This window comes from Lygodium microphyllum, chromosome 1 (genome assembly GCF_053477565.2).
Source record: "Lygodium microphyllum isolate KBCC chromosome 1, Lygodium_microphyllum_v1.1.10, whole genome shotgun sequence".
NCBI classification, from domain to species: Eukaryota; Viridiplantae; Streptophyta; class Polypodiopsida; order Schizaeales; family Lygodiaceae; genus Lygodium; species Lygodium microphyllum.
Genome location: NC_141135.1, coordinates 118,504,864 through 118,524,404, shown reverse-complemented (window position 1 = coordinate 118,524,404; position 19,541 = coordinate 118,504,864). Strand labels below are relative to the sequence as shown.

The following is a 19,541-nucleotide window of genomic DNA, read 5'->3' as shown; positions in this document are numbered from 1 at the left end:
AAAGAAGAAGAAAAAACAAAAACAAAAACAAAAAACAACAACAACTACTACTACTACAATAAACAAGAAAATAAAAAAAAAGTACTACTACAACAACAAAAAACAAGAAAACTAAACAACAATAACAAGAAAAGAAAAAAAACTACTACTACTACTACAAACAAGAAAACAACAACCTCTCTCTCATTCTCTCTCCCTCCCTCTCCCTCTCTCTCTCTTTCTCTCTTTCCCTATTATGTTTAATGTTTTCTCCCTCTCTCTCTCGTTCTTTCTTTCCTTTTCTCTCTTCCTCTCCCTCTCTCATTTCCTCTCCCTCCCTCTCTCTTTCTCTCTTTCCCTATTATGTTTAATGTTTTTTCTCTTATCTCCTTTCCCTCTCTCATTTCCTCTCCCTCTCCCTCTCTTTCTCTCTTTCTCTATTATGTTTAATGTTTTTTCTCCTATCTCCTCTCCCTCTCTCATTTCCTTTTCTCTCTTTCTCTCCCTCTCTTTCTCTCTTTCCCTATTATGTTTAATGTTTTTTCTCTCTCCTCTCTCATTTCCTTTTTTCTCTTCCTCTCCCTCTCTCATTTTCTCTCCCTCCCTCACCCTTTCTCTCTCTTTCTCTCTTTCCCTATTATAGTTAATGTTTTTTAACTCTTTCTCTCTCTTTTTCTCTCTCCTCTCCCTCTCTCTCATTTCCTTTTCTCTCTTCCTCTCCCTCTCTCTCTCTTTCTCTCTTTTCCTATTATGGTTAATGTTTTTTAACTCTTTCTCTCTCTTTTTCTCTCTCCTCTCCCTCTCTCATTTCTTTTTCTCTCTCCTCTCTCTCTCATTTCCTTTTCTCTCTTCTTCTCCCTCTCTCATTTTCTCTCACTTCCTTTTCTCTCTTCCTCTCCCTCTCTCATTTCCTCTCCCTCCCTCACCCTCTCTCTCTCTTTCTCTCTTTCCCTATTATAGTTAATGATTTTAAACTCTTTCTCTCTTTTTCTCTCTCCTCTCCCTCTCTAATTTCTTTTTCTCTCTCCTCTCTCTCTCTCTCATTACCTTTTCTCTCTTCCTCTCCCTCTCTCATTTCCTCTCCCTCCCTCACCCTCTCCCTCTCTTTCTCTCTTTTCCTATTATGTTTAATGTTTTTTCTCTCTCCTCTCCCTCTCACATTTCCTTTTCTCTCTTCTTCTTCCTCTCTCATTGTCTCTCGCTCCCTTACCCTCTCCCTCTCATTGTCTCTTTCCCTATTATGTTTAATATTTTTTCTCTCTCCTCTCCCTCTCTCATTTTATTTTCTCTCTTCTTCTCAGTCTCTCATTTCCTCTCCCTCCATCACCCTCTCCTATCTTTCCCTATTATGTTTAATGTTTTTTCTCTCTTTTTCTCTCTCCTCTCCCTCTCTATGGAATTACATAGAGAATATGTTATCAAATCACATTGTGCATTATGTATATTTGCAAAAAAAAATGGTACATCTTTGACAAGATAACAAATGTGGACAATGGGGATAGATCCTCGTATATGTTTGTTATAGATAGTATAATTTTCTATACTTGTCAATATATGCATCAATGTAAGCATGAATATACCTTGGCATATTTTCCAATGCTTATTTCCATGCCTATACCATCAAATATATTAAGGTACTCTCTCCAATAGATAAATAAATAAACATTTTGATCATCAGACTTGACATTTTAATCCCTTTTTACATGTAATTCCATTTTTGAGTTTTCACTTATGTATCCCTCATATGTTGTAGTGAATGCATTCTTTCTATAGATGTAGATTATATAAACATTTTTAAGGTCACCTGTATATCTGTGTTTATAGGTGGATTTATACACGTGCATCTGATTTGTATTTTAACCCCAGTTATATGCATAAACATGTTCTAGACTTTATTTGCACATCTAAGCACCTACACATTGGACATAATTATACATAGATATCCATGAATACATGTAGAAATATGCTTATAAATAGACTCGATTTTCTTAGTGTATAAAATTCATTGATTTACTTCAACATACTATTTCCTTGTACTTTAAAATGATACTAGTTTTAAGGAATAATAATATAAGGAATACAATGGGTAGTCTTAGGCTTTAATGGTAGGTCTCAAACAAATGCCCTAGAAATGCTCCTTGCGAGCTATAGCAACTTTTGTATTATAGAATAGGGAAGCATAGACTTCTCTAGTTGGATGGGAGGCAAATCTAAATTGGAATAGTGCACAAAGACCTAAAGTTGGAAAAGTTCTCTTAAGTGGACCCTAGGAGCTCGAAACATGGTACAAGGAAGTACTATTGAGTAGCACACCCTTCCTACCATCTCCATCACCCAATATCTAGGCATTTTATTTATGGCAAATATCAGGTGAGCTATAAAGCAGGGTTGAAACGCATGCATGCAACGAATGTTGGCTACAAGCTAACAAATCAAGTGGCATAGTGAGAAATTGAGGTTACTTTAAGAACTAATCTACCACCTAAAAGCTCAAGAGGGTACCCTGGTGCTCCCTAATTTGAACTCCATGATATAATGTAGGAATGCCCTCGATTCTTTCCACAAAAATATATGCACTTTACACAGGATGGGTCCCTCCAATATTCTAACAGATAGTAGCATTTTAGAGGGTTTCAATGCACTATAGGATGTAAATCTCACCTTTATTAGGTAGACAAAAGGAATCAAAAACTAGGTATAATATATAGGGACGAGGGGATGATCTGCATTGCTATTTGCTCAATTAAAATCCTATTATGCAAAGGCCACATCATGGAACATGCCTATGAGTGGTGGTATAGTATGCATTACCCTATAGTGCACATTACAAGTCATAACACATTTATTCAAAGGCCTTGTTAGCCAAAGGAGGCAGTAATCAAATGTTGCAAATCAAATGTGATGAATAAATTTCAAGATACACGTAGGGTGGGTCATGCAAAATCCTTAATCTAACACATGATCTCGAGGGTGTGGCTCAAAAATATGTAAGCACATCATGCGGGCTCAAAAGAAGGTATTGATTATACACTATTTTTATAAAATGTTTACGTACAAAAGGGTGCCATATAGAGGGCCAATTTATTGATTGACTAAAAAAGGGTGTGTTTTATTTCAAGAAAATTCATAGATGAGTGTATTATTAAAAAGACCTTGAATGCATGTGATATAGAGGGTTTACATATACTGAACCCCCGTAACACAAAATAATATCTAATTTATAGGCTACATATAGAAGGTACATAAGTATATCTCTACTTGTGGAAACACAAAGTGAGGTATTGCCAATAATATTCTCAATTTGAAGAGATTGAAAAAATGATTGACTTTGGATCTTGAATTGATGTGGGGTTTCTTCTAGAGAAGACATGGTGTATCTTCTGGGATGTAAAACCCTCATTTTGAAGAACATTTGATCTTTCTTGATTGGCATGTTGCTTTTAGAAAATTTAAGGATAGCCATTGATTATAGTTAACACCATTCGAATTTGTGATGTGCTTGATGAGCCAATTCCTCTGAAGAAGAGGAAGAAGAAGACATTTGATTTTGCATTTGTAAATCACTAGTTTGATAGACTTGTAAAACTTTTAGGACTAGGAGACCACATGATCTCTTTTAAGGGTTCTCAATACTTCTTCATGTGTATATGTGTGTGCATGCGTGGGTGTGCATCGGTGCGAATGAGAGCATGAGTGAGAGAAAGCAAGTTGAAGTATATGTGATCTTTGGGTTCCATTCTAAGGGCCCCAGCACACCCACGGGCAATGGGACGAACGGGGCTTTTGGGATCTTAGTATCACATAGGGGTCGCACCATGTCCCAGATATATACTAGTCATGAGAAATGACAAAATCAGTCTCACGTTTTCTATGAGAAGTGCACTGTCTGGTTGCTAATCCATGTAAACATGTCATCCCCCAATGAAATGCGATAACCCTAGTAACCCAGTGTTAGCACTCAGTTTTTGGCAAGTGTAGGTGGTAGGAAGAGAGGGATAAGGAACCCCCACTCCCACTAATTGCAACCCTCAGAGGAGTGGGGGCAAAGGGGGGGGGGGGGGGTGTTGTTTCCTGCTCCCCGCATTGGCCTTGGGCATGACCGGTCTCTAATTCCTCCAGAAGTTTCTAGTACGCTGAACCGTGAAAAGACAACCGTCGTGTTCTACCCGTTGCGGTGGCTCAAACATTGAGGATTTCTGAACGAAGAAATTCCAAATTGGCATTCACAAGACGACAACGGAAGTTATTTATTCATGTATGCCTCAACCAGGGCATAGTTATACAAAGAGGCGGGCCGGCTTCTTATAAATTAGTTGAAGCGGGGATCGGAGATGTAGAAGCCCAGGCTATCAATATGGGTACCCTGACGGCCGAAGAAGCCAAGGATTTGTGGGCGAACAACGTGACCGTTCATGCGAGAGGGTTTCAGTTGAGGCGCTTGTGCGGAGGAGACGCCCATCGCTAGCACTCCCTTGTAGTTGGAGTCGGGATGGAAGATGTTCTTGTTCTCACCCACGGTCAGAGAGATGTCAGCGGCTGCGACCCCGTTGGAGCCAAAGTCGACCTACAATATCCAAAGCCGTCCACGTCCACGTCGTCAGTGAACGAACGTATAGTCGATGTACTACTACGCACTATTAACGTATAGCAATATCAAAGCAATGCGCCACGACTTGGCTAGTAATTTTATGACGTACATACCTCCACGACGGTACCGTTGGCACTGCCGTGCAACACGGTGGTGCCGTTGCCGTACACGACTCGAAAGCCATTGAGATTGTTGGACGCGTAGTAGATGGTGAGGTTGCATACCCCACCATTGCTCACGAGGAACTTTCAATCATTCCCCACATAGGCAATTTGGTGAAATATAGGAAATTCTCCAATATTTCCTATGTAGACAAGTACGTATTCCCCATCTATAACTAGGAAATTGCATTCCCTACATTCCTTTGAAAGTCCCTACGTTCCCTACATCTTATAATAGGGAATATAGAGCATTCCCCACATTCCTTTGAAAATCCCTACATAAATAATTATAAGGATGTGATTCCCTACTTTTATGTAATAGGGAATTAAAGGTATAATGAGGATAAGATAAAGATGATGTTTATCACAATTCTCTATTTCTCAATTCAAGTTGATAATGATGGTTTCGAGAAGGTAAGGACAAAGGTCACAAGAAACTCTAAACCACTTACTATATAGAAAGTTCACATTATAACTAGGAAGATTACTAACCAAACGAGGAAGAATGTAGAATTTTCTAGTTATAACTAGATAATTTTGCCATCACTAGTCTCTTCTAACTAGTAACATCCTTTTCCTAGATAGTATCTAGAAAATTGAAGCCCTATCTAGCAACATTATCTAGCAAGTTATTGTATAACTAGTAATAATATCAACCTAATTAGAAAATTTTACTTTTTACTAGTCATAACTAGCAAGTACTATCCTCTAACTAGGGAATTATAGATATTCTATCAAGTTAACTTGGAACTCATGATTTTTCTAGGTATAATTAGTAAATAAATATTCATTGATTAGACATTTACATTTGTATAATACTTACTCACAGCTAGGCTTTTCACATTGACACAAAAGCAAGACCACAATTGTTGAAAGGTAATCACAATAACAAAAAAGAAAATTAAAAGAAAGATGTTTAGTACACATGAATAACAGAAACTGTGTGGCCCCAACAATAGAGTCATTGCATTTAGCAACAATAACACTTACAAAATTGAGCAAAGTACATGGCCACATTGACCAAGCATATATCATGGCCATGACATCCATCTTATTGCAAAGCTCATGATTATATTAGTGAGAAAAAAGCATATTGCACCAATGGATTAAATAGAAACTCCACACACTAACATCATATTCCCTACTGTCCAAATGAGCAACAAGAGCAAACATTCAAAGTGCATGGCAAGAAAACCACACAATCATATATACCCTATCATGAAAATTAGATAGCCATATTAAAAAGGAAAGCACATTACCAAGTGCATGACCATATTGGTCATGGAAGTGCACATGGAAAAAAAGAACCACCAAGGTAAAGCGCATAGCCATATTGAGAAAAAGCTAAATTGCATTGCCCAAAACATGTGGCTATAGAAAATAAAGCAAACTACATTGCTATATTATCACCTTTCAAACTAGCACTAAACTTATAAACTTCATGTCTTAACACAAAAATATAAGTACCAAGGATTCTAGTGATTGCCAACTATTGTAGCTAGCTCTATGTGGAAGCTTGCAACATGATAGATGGAAAGCTACTTTAAGGTTCACTATGAGGTGACTTGAATAACGGGAAGGCTACACCTAAATAGCCTTACAAGGGTGGAAGTATATTACCTTTACAAAGAACTAGTGCTCCAAAACAAAGAAATCCTCATTGGATATTCTCATTTTATTAGGGTTTGAAGTTGAGAAATTCTATAGAAAAGTATCAATGGGAGCATATCAAATTCTCACCAATCTCAAAGGTAGGTGAAATAATTCAAACAATGTAGAAACTCTTGCAAATTCTCAATGAAACATTGAAAGTGCATCATAATAAAAGGAAAACACAAGGGGAAAAGAAGATCAAATTAAGATTGGAAAAATTTTGAATTTATCTTTTGAGAAAAAATAAGAGAGCTAAAAGAAAGGCATGCTTTTTGTGCTAAGAACATGCTCAACAAGGCCAATATTAAAATAGAGTACTATAAAAAGCAAGGAGGGGAGGAAAGCATGTTGGGCTATTCTCTCCTATACATCTTAAACCTTCCATGTTGGGTAAAAAACCATAGGTTTGAATCTCTACAAGAGAGGCTGAACCCCTAGAGGATCTTAATGTACTCTCCGTGAGGATTTCAATTATGCTATGCATTTGGCAATTCAAAAATTATGATGTGTGCAATCTTGTGTAGCAACCTCTCCTATAGGCACCTATTTGGCTAGTATCATCTTGTGGTCATAACAAACATCAAGTGTAATATCCATGACAAGTCTATTTATGCTATCCTCTAATCCCTCCTAACTTGCTCTAGCCCTTATTCCTATAAGTCAAGACTTAGAGGTAATTCAAAGCTCCCAAAAATCTTGGAATAACTCAAGAAAATTCATGAGCACTATCATATCCCTTCTCTACCGTTAGAAATAATAGATACATGAATTTTTAGCAAGACCATTCATATATACTTGTGAAGATCATATCCCAACGACTATATTTATGGCCCCAAAAAACATTATTACGAATATTTTAAAATTACTCTATGAAATTATCATTTTGTCTAATTATAACAAATGTTTTGAAATTATTCTCTAAAATTATTATTTTTCATGGAACAATCTAACAAAATTTTTATCATTGTAGTTCAAGCCATTGGCATTTCCATCCCAATATGCCTTAGCATCCTATAAGATGCTAAAATACTCACTAGTGGGTTGGGATCCCATGATCTTTTAGGAGATAGGTGTTTTTGATTACATGAGTGCTTGAGAAGGCAAAAGGCCAAGTGACCCTATTATATAGGATACCTTTAATGATGAGGGAAGCTTATCATGGCTCTAAGTTAATAAGTTCCCTACTGTGTGTTGTTGACAGAAGTAGTGTAATCACATACAACCCAATCTTATGGGGTTGGAAGCTCACATCCTAGGCTAGACAATTGTTTTCTCTGTAGGGATATGGATTTTATACTACTTCATGGAATGGTGTTTTTATATATTATCTTTTGTGCAATAGAATGTTGTTTTCCAAAGTGTTTGTCATGTGCTAGATGTTGTGTTAATGGACCCTATGTAACATGATAATAAAAGGAAGTTGCTTTTTTATGTTGTAATAGTATGGCACCTTTGCTAATTAGATAAGTAAAATAAATCCCATCAAGGAACGTGAGAATACCTCAATCTTGATGACCAATCATCTATGGCTAGATGGACCTAATAATTTGGGTAGCTTTTTTAAACATTAGATGGAGTTATTAATACATGATCCTCCAAATTTAGTAGGACATATATGAGGTTCAACTTCATTTTTGGGGGGCTAATGTGAGATGATGCCTTATCCGCAAGGGGATCAACATTTTATTCTCTTCCACTTCTCACTCTCTTTGAACCAAGTGCCTGTTGGAAACTGCGAGGAAGACAAGAGACGAAAGGAAGAGAGGAGAGAAGAGAGATATGAGACACTAGAAGTGGAACCCCAGAAGTGTGTAAATTGAGCACACATGATAGGAATATATAGAGGGGACCTGGGGCGCTATATATAGACACGAAAGGAAGAGAGGAGAGAAGAGAGATATGAGACACTAGAAGTGGAACCCCAGAAGTGTGTAAACTGAGCACACATGATAGGAATATATAGAGGGGACCTGGGGCGCTATATATGTCATGTGTGCTCAGTTTACACACTTCTGGGGTTCCACTTCTAGTGTCTCATATCTCTCTTCTCTCCTCTCTTCCTTTCGTCTCTTGTCTTCCTCGTAGTTTCCAACATGGTATGAGAGCTGCTTGCATCCGATGAGAAAGAATCGTCTGATGACGAGGAGCTGGACTGGACAACAGAGCCGATTGGTCACAATTGAGAGCTAAGCGAGCTTCCTCTCTCTGCGCCAGATGTCCGACCAGAAAACCCTACTTGATGCTGCTCCTCAACCTACCTGGATCGAGTGTGCTGTGCTCCGGTAAACCGCTCCAACGATCCAGACCATAGTTTTCCAGCCTCCCAAGCCTCAGGAGAGATGCCAAATGCATCAGGCCCCTCTAAAAGCCCTAGGATGTTCAAAAGCTGATTGAGTTCCTCCTTGCTATCCTGTCCATCAACTTTGAAGCTCCGCGAGTAGGCATGATTCAATACGCGAAAATGCGTCGAATCCGAGGGGGACAAATCTGAGGGGATTAAATCTGCATTTTTTATCGCATTGCTTCTCCCCAATTTTGGCCTGACGGGAGAAGATGGCTTTGACAAGAAAGCCATGGTTGGCACACTGTCGCCAGGCTTAAACGCAGTCGTGAACGGGATCCCCCTCCTGGGGGCCTTCGTTGGGTAGCTTTTCTTCGGCTGGCTGGGCGACAAGCTAGGCTGCAAGAGGGTCTACGGCATCACGGCCATGCTCATGATCTTCAGCTCCATCGCCTCGAGCCTCTCCTTGTTGCAGAAATGCAGGCAGCAGAAGAACCTGTGTATGGCTCGACACTTACACGCCTGTATGCTTGCACGCTGTCGTATTGCTATGCATTCGAGGTGTGAAAACCACCCAAAAGTTGTGTGTGGGATTTGATACTTTGTACATATTTAGTTGTTGTGTTTATACTTTTGTTCTATGTGGAAGAGGGTTTGGAGCAAGAGGAATTGATCAATAATGCTCTGGTTGACATGTATGCAAAATCTGGTGTGCCAAAAATCGGGGCAGGTCTGACAAATTTTGGCAATACATGCTTTCTCAACTCTGTGCTGCAATGCTTAACATATACAGCACCTCTTGTGGCATATCTTCAGAGTGGTCTACATAAAAGTACATCAGGATTTGTGCTATGTGTGCATTAGAAATTCATGTAAAGAAGGCATTGGCTGCTTCAGGGAGTAGCTTCTCTCCAACTTACCTTGTCAAGAATCTGTGGTGCATTTCACAGTCATTTCGAATGTGGCGTCAAGAGGATGCTCGTGAATATATGAGGTATTTGATTGAGGCATTGCACAAATGCTGCCCTATCAAGAACCTTGGTGGTGGTTCTAAAACTTTTCAGGAAAGCCTCATCCAACAACTGTTTAGTGGACGTCTTAGAAGCCAGGTGAAGTGTACTAAGTGCTCACATTGTTCAAATACTTATGATCCCTTCTTGGACTTAAGTCTTGAGGTTGCCAAAGCAGAATCTTTACAGAAAGCTTTAGCATATTTCACAGCTGTTGAGATTTTGGATGGAGACAACAAGTATCAATGTGGAAAATGCAACACAAAAGTCCGAGCTTTGAAGCGGTTCACAGTTGACAAACCACCTCATGTTCTGACCATACAACTCAAGAGCTTTGGCAGCTTAGGAGGTTACGGGGGGGAAAACATAGATAAGAAGATTCAGTTCGGTACTACTCTGGACACTATTACTATTTTGTTCGAACAGCCAGGGGCTTGTGGCATGTTCTGGATGATAGCCAGGTTTGCCAAGTGAGTGAGAGAACTGTCCTTGAACAGAAGGCCTACATTTTCTTTTACTTACGTGACAAAGACAAACCCCATGGAAATACAGTTAAGGCGGCTGAGTATCTGCGAAATATCACTAATTAGTTGGCTATTTTCAGAGAGAGCTAATTTGGGGCTGCTTTATTAGTCGATTGGAAGGGAAGCTTTCTCTGGGGGCGCAGGGAAATTCTGCAATCGTGGCTAATGTAAGCTTTTCTCCGTCATCGAAAAGAGGAGCAATGGAGGGGAAAAAAAACGCAAATGTTGAGGAAGACCCACAACCAACTCTCTGGGAAGGAGCATCTGTCACGGTGATGCTTTGAAGGATGATTAGTCCCTGTTTTGTGGCAATCACAGAGACCTCCCTTGCAGTGTGCCTCGTTCTTCTGTTAAGGGGGAACACATCTATTTTCTCTCTCCTCAAGGAATCGATGGAAGCGAGAGTGACCGTGCTGCAGATGTTGAAAAGGACTAGTGTCAGGATGAAGCTCAGCGGGTTGGGACTCATGGGAAGATCCGGGAAGGTATGACCAGAGAGGTGCGTGACGCATGGTCAAAAAGCACCGAGGTGTTGGAACTACTAGATGATGATCGGCACATTCTTGCATATCGAGTTCTTACCACTGATTCGTGCCTGAAAAATTACGAATACACTCTCTCACTTCATCCTGAAGTTATTGATGGAAAGGAAGGTACAGGTGCAACAGAAAAGGGAACGAACTTGTCTCTGATCTGGGGAATGTTCCTCCTCTGTTGCGCTATGCATTGTTAGTGTGTTGCGCCCTGTGGGATGACCTATAGATCTTTGGCAAACTGCCCCATCACGATGTCTATTCCCGGACATCTGTCATCTCTGCCGCTACAGAATGTGGAGAAGCGCCATGTCACAATGTGTACTTCCCTTATTTTTTACTATATCAATTATGAGGAAATAGAGTATGCTTTCCATTTGTACCAGAAAATGCCTGTCACAATGTGTACTCCTGGACTTCCCTTATTTTCTGCTATATCAATTATGAGGAAACAGAGTATGCTTTCCATCTGTACCAGAAAATGCAAGAGGCTTGCATACAACCTAACAATTATATGTTTCTTGCCCTGCTCAAAGCTCGTACTAAGCTACAAGACATGGAACGAAACAAAGGCATACATGTTGATATTGTTAAAAATGGACTGGAAAATGACCAACACATTGTTAATAGTCTGGTGGATATGTACGCTAAATGTGGCTCACTTCTCTGTTCTGATTCAGATAATCGATTTTGTTTCAAAAGTGGGATGATGCTGGTTTCCTGATCCTGCAAAACTCCCATGAGATCAAGTGCAAGTGGTGGAACCTCTTGTTGAAGGTGGACTTGAGAGTTTTGGAGCACTTGGTCCAGGAAGATAATGTTTTGTGGAACTCTGATGATACACTTCTTGCTGACCACGGAGATCCAGGAGGAGTATATTTCACCCAGGACGTCTTCGGTAAAAATTGTTTGAATACAACACATTCAGTAAGACACCTTTGACTGTCTTGCCATGTTAAATGGATCTGATTCTACCCTGAGGTTACATGTGAGCATACCTTACAATGTTAACTGGTATGATTAGATGTGTTGTATGTCATTGTATAGGTTAGTGAAGGCATACATCTTTTCTGGGTCTGATTCAGATCATTGATTAGTTTCAAAAGTGTTGTTTGATTTGTTGCAAACTTCTCACAAAATCAAGTGCAAGTGGTGAACCTTCTTGTTGAAGGTGGGGACTTGGGGCGCAACTAGTAAATATCTTGAGACATATGGTACCGAGGAAGCATGTAGTGTGTTTGGAAAGCTTCCTTTTCGGGATACAGTTTCTTGGAATTCTCTTATTTGAGGATTTTTGAACAGATGCAATTGGAAGATGCACCTCCAAATGTCATCACATTTGCATGTAGCTTCAAGGCTTGTGCTGATATGCAATCCATTGAAGTAAGCCAATGACTAAGCACTGATGTTTTCAAAAAGGGACTGGAAACAGACCAGCTTGTCACCAACACAATGGTTGGCGTGCTTGTCACCAACACAATGGTTGATATGTACGCCAAGTGTGGCTTACTTGCAGAAGCACAGGATGTGTTTGCTAAGCACCCGCAGAGTACAGTCTCAAATGAGGGCATTTGATGCATTATGATAGTGTACAGTTTAGTGGCAGATTGATATGTCTACATTGATATTCGAGGGGCATCACTCTCGAATCTATCATCATTTTGTTTACCGATATACTCAATTGTAGCATGATGATGTCCATATTTGTGTATAGAAAATAGAAATGACCATCTCATGTGTTTTTGCGTTTTTGGTGTCATTAGATGTTTTCCGCACATTTTTCCCCTCCTTTCCATAAACTTTGAGAAATGCTCAGAGTGTGTACATGCTTCATCATATATCAATTAAACAACTGATGGTGTTTTTTACACTGTAGAGGTGAAGATCGGCAGATTTTTAGTTGCAATATATGTATCTTGCCTCTGCCTCCCGATAGTGACCTGACCGTTGCTGCTAGACATGGATGTAGCCGGGACAAGTATGATCGTGATCGATATCATGATTAGGATAGGGATTCCTACCGCAGACGCAGTAGGAGCCGTAGCCGCCGCAGTCTGACTCGAAGTCCTAGTCGTAGTAGGAGCCGAAGCCCTGCTCGAAGTCCAAGCTGGAGCCGTAGTAGAAGCCCTAGCAGGGGTACTGATGATCGTCCCAAGTGCCGATCCTATGACATAAAGGAATCACTATATGCTGACAGGGGTAGTCGATCTCCTATAGACCGTAGCTTGTCGTCCTATGACATAAAGGAATCGCCATATGCTGACAGGGGTAGTCGATCTCCTAAAGACCATAGCTTGTCGCTCTCCAGGTAAGGATCGGAGCCTCTCTCCTGTGCGCAAGACTGCTTCACGAGGGGGCAGGAGATCCCCCTCACTCAATGCCCTTCCGTGGATGTGTGGAGTCTCGCCAGGCTGCAGTGGAAGTTGCCATGGCACAGGGCCAGGGTCAATTGACATCAAATTTGCAGATGAACTTTCCCGATGAGATTCTACTGCAGGGAGAAGAGAAGGATACTTCCCTGCGTAGGAGATCATTCCCAATCCTGAACAAAGCAGTTCCCCTTCCACTGTCCTTGAAAGAGATGTGAGTGCATGCCTTCAATCTCAGGCCTCTTCAGCTAGCAGTGGATTGTTAGACAAGGATGCAAATGCATCTACACCACGTTCCCTAGGCTCTTCAGTTCACAGTACTAAGAAATGTAGAGCCAGAAGAAAAGGGGCTGGTAAGAATCAGGAGAGGTTTTTTTTTTCTACTCGGTTTTTCTGCTCAAGGAGGCACTGTATGTGTTGTCTAGATCCTCCAACTTGGGTCCATGTCAACGGCACCCTCAGCCTCTCCACTTCGAACATCCCGGGCTCCTGTTTCGACTCCAAGATCAGGGCACATGACTTCCACTTTGTGCGCGTCCCCACCGATATGCGAATTGGCATTTTATTTTTGGGAAAACAGATCGTCATTTTGGTATTACATTGACCAGAAAATAGCAGCAGTATTGCGAATTCAAACTGTCATTGTTTTATCTTGCTCTCATCTTCCAAGAAAGGAACAAAATATGATGTATCAGAGAATGTTTCCACAACTATTGTGGCCAAGCTAGAGACTGCAAGTTCTGAATTTCTCAAATTTACTTCAGATATCCAGTTTTACATAGTTCTATGGACCTTTTCTAGAGGTGCTGCAACAGACTTTAGATCCTATTGTTGCAGTAAAATTAGCTGGAAAGCAATCGGCATCTTGGTTTTCTGATCCTGTGAAATCCAAGTTTGAAGTTGATAGAAATGGTGCTCTAATCAAAATCAATGAATCCCCAGTAAATGATCAGATTCAGCTGGAGAATGTAGCTGATTTTGAAGCTTGGGAGGATGCCCATTTGAACAGTGTGAACTCAGAAGTGGAAGTGGAAGATGTGGGGATCCATAGGGATTTGGAGAATATATTGTTTGAGCAGGAAAAGGCAGCCAAGGTCCTTCAAATCTGGTTCAGAAAATGTCAGAAAGAGAGAAGAACAACAGCCAAGGTCCTTCAAATATGGTTCAGAAAATGTCAGAAAGAGAGAAGAACACGCACACATGAAGAGTCTAAGTGGGAGAAGTTTTATAAAGAAGCTTACAAGGCAACCAGGTCCTGGCTTCTTTCTGCTGAGCCTTTGTAGGACGGTGTTGTAGAGCTTCTCTACAGAAAGAGGTTTGTGTCTTCTATCATTGTATGGTCTCCTCAATTTAGTTAAAGGACAAAGATTCAAATGCTAATGCAGTTTCCTGGGAATCAGTATCTAGTCTGTCCCATATACTTACTGTCTTTAGTTAAAGGACAAAGATTCAAATGCTAATGCAGTTTCCTGGGAATCAGTATCTAGTCTGTCCCATATACTTACTGTCGTGTAGATCATTGTGCAACCATGTTCATCTCTGTTGATCATAATGTATGTTTATCTTGTTGGTGGTTCTTGTCCTTGTACACTGTTGATGGTTCTTGTTTGTCAATGCCTTGCATTCAATTGTATTGGTCTTGCCAACTTGCAGTTGTTTTCACCATCTTGTATGATGTGCTTGGAGGATTACATCTTGTGGCAGTACAGGGGACGAAGACCCCAAAGAGAGCCAAATGGATCCGCATGAAGCTGTGGGAGTGATCGCCTCAACCAGCCTTTTGATTAACTGGATATGTATATGGCTGGCTTGCCTTTCTCTCTACATTTCAACATCAACAAATAATTGTTCAACATCTCCCTCGTGCACTGTTCAACAAATAATTGTTGCATCATTACTAGTTTGACAATTCTGATACGTTTCTCTCTCTGGTGAATTTCACAGATTGCAGGTCAGGAGACATTTGGTACACTTGGAGCCATAGTACAGAGTAGGACAGGGACTTGTCAGGTTGGGTTTCTGACAAATCGACATGTTGTGGTTGATTTGGACTACCCCAACCAGAAGATGTTCCATCCACTGCCTCCAAATGTTGGACTTGGTGTTTATTTGGGTGCAGTGAAAAGGGCAACGTCTTTTATTGCAGATGAGCGGTGATATGGCATTTTTACAAGTGTGAATCCAGGTTTCCCTCTTTGCTACTTGTTTTTGAGCTGTCTGCTGTTAAGGCATTCTTTATTGTCCATTTTATAAACTTCTCTGTGAGTTGAAAGAAGAATTTTGGTTTCCGTTTCTTGATATGACAATATTGATACTTGATGATGTTTGCTCATGGGGCAGAGACATTTGGGCGAGCTGATGGTGCTTTCATTCCATTCGGGGACAATTTTGATGTCTCCAAAGTCACAACTACTATCAAAGGGGTAGGTGAGATGGGAGATGTTATAACTATTGACTTGCAAGCAAGCATCAACAGCATCGTGGGGAGGAGGGTAATAAAAGTTGGCAGAAGCTCAGGGCTAATAGAAGGAAGCAGCATTGCATATGCCTTTGAGTACAATGACGAGAAGGGCAATTACTTTTTCACTGATTTCTTGATTGTGGGCGAGAACCAATAGGCATTTGACATGCAGGCATTGTGGGTGAGAACCAGCAGGCATTTCACTGATTTCTTGATTGTGACGAGGATGATAGATTGGATGAGGAATCAGATGCACCAGCTATTAGGAAATGCGCTGAAATTCAGCAAGCCATATCCATAGGAGCCACATCGTTTTTGCTGACAGAGTACAAGTATTTGGTTTATTTTATGGGCATATTTGCTGCTATCATTTTCTTGTTCCTGGGATCTATGAAGGGGTTCAGTACTAAGACCCAGCCTTGCAGATACGATCCAAAGCAGGAATGTGCCCCAGCTCTCTTTACAACGATTTTCACTACAGTTGCATTTATATTGGGAGCTTTGACGCCCATAGTGTCGGGATTTTTGGGCATGATGATTGCAACATATGCGAATGCTCGCACAACTTTGGAAGCCAGAAAAGGGATAGGCAAAGTATTCAAAATCGCCTTTCAATCAGGTTTGGTGATGGGTTTCTTACTTATTGCTAATGGCCTCATAGTTTTATACATCACTATAAAACTGTTCCAGCTTTATTACAAGGATGATTGGGAGGGCCTTTTTGAGGCCATCACTGGCTATGGGGTTGGATGCTCATCCGTGGCTCTATTTGAAAGGGTTGGAGGTGGAATCTATACTAAAACTGCGGATGTTGGAGCAGATCTTGTTGGAAAAGTAGAAAGGAATATCCCAGAGGACGATCCCCAAAATCTAGCGATCATTGCTGACAATGTGGGTGATAATGTGGGAGATATTGCTGGAATGGGTTCAGATTTGTTTGGCTCCTTTGCTGAAGCTTCTTGCGCAGCTCTTGTTGTGGCTTCCATGTCATCACTTGGCACAAATCATGACTTCACAGCTATGTGCTTCCCTCTACTCATTAGCTCTATGGGCATTGTGGTGTGCCTCATCACAACCTTGTTCGCAACTAATGTGTTCGAGATCTCAAATCTAAGGGATATTGAATCTACACTGAAGAGAATGCTGATATCCACTATCTTAATGACATTCGGTGCAGCTTTTGTTTGTTGGCTGGCACTACCGTCCATGTTTTACATATATGATCCTAACGGTGGTGCAAAGATGGTTCAAAACTGGAAACTATTTTTTTTGCGTTGGAGTAGGGCTTTGGGCAGGGTTGGTAATTGGCTACGTTACAGAGTATTTCACCAGCAATACATACAGACCAGTCCAGGATGTTGCTGATTCTTGCAGGACAGGAGCTGCTACCAATGTCATCTTTGGTTTGGCACTTGGCTACAAGTCTGTAATTGTTCCAATATTTGCTATTGCTGTTGCCATCTATGTCAGCCATACCCTAGCAGCCATGTACGGGATCACAGTTGCAGCTCTTGGAATGCTTTGTACCATTGCCACTTGTCTAGCCATAGATGCATATGGTCCCATAAGTGATAATGCTGGTATCGCAACCGGTCTCTGGATGACCATGATACTTCTTACACATCTCTCCATAAGAAGCGCAGCCGCAATATAGACTATGAGGCCGCGAAGGCTTTCAAGATGGATAGATTCGAATCCTCAACCATAGGACTTCTTCAAAGTCTAGCTTGCGGCATCAACAGCCCCCAGTTGATAGCACTTCGCTCTCCGAATTGGTCTCTGTGATCCGCACTTTGGGGGAGCGCTTTCTCAAATTAGAAGAGATGAAACTGCAGATGTAGAGAGAGTCTGAGCGATTTCGTGATGATCTGGAGGCCAGGCGTACAAAGATGTTCCTAGAGTCCCAGAAGCAGATTGCTAAGATGTTTGCTTGGGCTCTGAGCAGTAGTAAGAAAACTAATGAGCTCTTGCTGATGATCGTCGGTATTTTGTTCACCATTTGATTATTCTAAATGTTTCTTTCTTTCAGCTGATTTTTTGCTCTTCATGCTATGTTTCATATCATTTCATCTATATTACAACTAATGCATTGAAATTATTCCACGCTTTGTTTATAAGAAATGTTTCGAGCTGATAGGATGATATTTGATTTCATTTTTATTCCAGCTGTTGAAATGTTCCAACTGATGTTTCATTATTATTCCAGCTGTTGAGTTGTTCTAGCTGATGTTTCATTGTTTCCAGTTGTTTGTCTATTTTCAGTTGATTCGTCTGTTCAAGCTTATGTTTATTCTACTTGATGTTTTATCTATTCTAGCTAAGGAGCTGATGTTGCAGCTAATGTGTGCTCACTTGATGCACTTCTGGGGTTCCACTTCTAGTGTCTCGTGTCTCTCTTCTCTTCTCTCTTCCTTCGTTCCTCGTCTCCCTCACGCATTATTCAACAGGAAGTCTGTAAGATGCTTCAAATCAGAAGGAGAAGTTGGTGAGCCCATAAAAGTATGAACAATGAATTTCTTGTTTTCACCTGCTCAATTTACTATCAGATGGTGTAAAGAACAGGGCAAAAAGGGTATGTGTGTTTTGATGTTTTGATGTTTTACAAATGCGTGTTTTGATGTTTTACAAATGTCTCTTATGTTTCTAAACTTTGGTTTATTATGTGTACATAAAGGTAACAAAATCACAAATGATGGTACAAGAGATAATGGAACAATAAAAGCTAAGGAGGTCATTGGCCCTAATGTCTCTTCAAATCACGATATAGGTATATGTCTTTATTTCTACTAAACTTTGAAAATTAAAATTTGTACATATTTTACATCTTGCTTTATTAGGTGATTCATTTTGAGATTAACTAGCTTTAATTAGTCTCTTTGTCTAATTTAAAATGTTCATAGTTATTCATATTTTTAAACTTTTGAGTAATTGTGTGTATATATATAAATATAGATTAAAGAACAACAAAAGGTGGGAAAAGAGGTAATGTAAGAAAGGGAGATCAGAAGGTTACTTGCAATAATGTTTCTTCAAGTCAAGATGTAGGTACCAACTTTAAGGATAAAAAACTTGTATAAATTTGGTGACTCAAATTGATACAAAATATCTAATTGCTTTCTTTTGTGTTATTGAAATTTTTCATAACCTTGTATTATCGTGAGCTTTGGTTAACTCTATGTATATATAGGTAAACAAGTTACTAAAGATGACACAAGAGACAATGTAAGAAAGGAAGACATTGAGATTGCTTGCCTTAACACTTCTTTCTTATGTTGATAATGAGTCATTTTTTGAAATGGTTATACTAACTAATGATATTTGATCACTTGAGTATCAATAGGAGTGATACGCATACCATCATATGATGATATCTATCGGCCACCCATGTTGAAATTTAGAGAAGAGGGTAGACAAATATTTATTACTTTGCAACATATTGGAGATTTAAGGGATAAAACAATCAAGACACACATGTTGCTTAATTAGTTTTTAGTTCTATGCTCCTCTAAAATTATTGTCATTTTTATTTTGGTTGCTAGAAGTAGATGTTGATGTCTTAATTTGTTTAATCTATGTTGATCATTAGATCCTTACTTAGAAATGATGACATTCTCTATATAATTTTCTAGTTAAAAATTTATTGTGTAATTTTTTGTTTGATATTAGCATGTCTAAGAAGGGCAAAGTAGATAAAGTGATAAGGAAAAAAGAGAATTTCCACGGAATTCCCTAATTGAAAGTACATATAAGTAGGGAATGTAAAAAATAGGAAAAATGAGAGATTTCTTAGTGAGAGTACTTAGGGAATCACCTCTAGAAATTTTTTCCTATATATGAAATATTTCCTATATAGGAATTATTCCTTACATAGAAAATTTTGTATTTTTCTATGTAGGAAATATTTCCTATATAGGAAAGGTCTTATGTGATTCCCTACTTATTCTCACTAGGAAATGTTCAATTTTCCCTAGTTTTTACTTTC

At 39.7% G+C, this 19,541-nt stretch overlaps 1 protein-coding gene and 1 pseudogene across 1 annotated transcript; both read left to right on the top strand.

Moving 5' to 3' along the window:
* Nucleotides 1-8,595: 8,595 nt before the first annotated feature.
* LOC148041597 (ubiquitin carboxyl-terminal hydrolase 23-like) lies at nucleotides 8,596-15,788 on the top strand. The gene is made up of 8 exons (XM_087691768.1): nucleotides 8,596-8,663; nucleotides 8,977-9,223; nucleotides 9,314-9,515; nucleotides 9,560-10,009; nucleotides 10,051-11,656; nucleotides 14,752-14,894; nucleotides 15,043-15,283; nucleotides 15,439-15,788. The coding sequence occupies exons 1-5, from the start codon at nucleotides 8,596-8,598 to the stop codon at nucleotides 10,260-10,262; spliced, it is 1,179 nt and encodes a 392-aa protein (XP_087547894.1). The 3' UTR covers nucleotides 10,263-11,656; nucleotides 14,752-14,894; nucleotides 15,043-15,283; nucleotides 15,439-15,788.
* LOC148041596 (pyrophosphate-energized vacuolar membrane proton pump 1 pseudogene) lies at nucleotides 15,420-17,213 on the top strand (annotated as a pseudogene).
* Nucleotides 17,214-19,541: the final 2,328 nt, after the last annotated feature.

Bases quoted from the DNA above. Each gene is read 5' to 3' on its own strand.
- LOC148041597 (XM_087691768.1), top strand. From the start codon at position 8,596: ATGTCCGACCAGAAAACCCTACTTGATGCTGCTCCTCAACCTACCTGG. The intron at 8,664-8,976 runs GTAAACCGCTCC...CACTGTCGCCAG, and splicing joins ATCGAGTGTGCTGTGCTCCG to GCTTAAACGCAGTCGTGAAC. The intron at 10,010-10,050 runs GCAGCTTAGGAG...ATAGATAAGAAG, and splicing joins CATACAACTCAAGAGCTTTG to ATTCAGTTCGGTACTACTCT.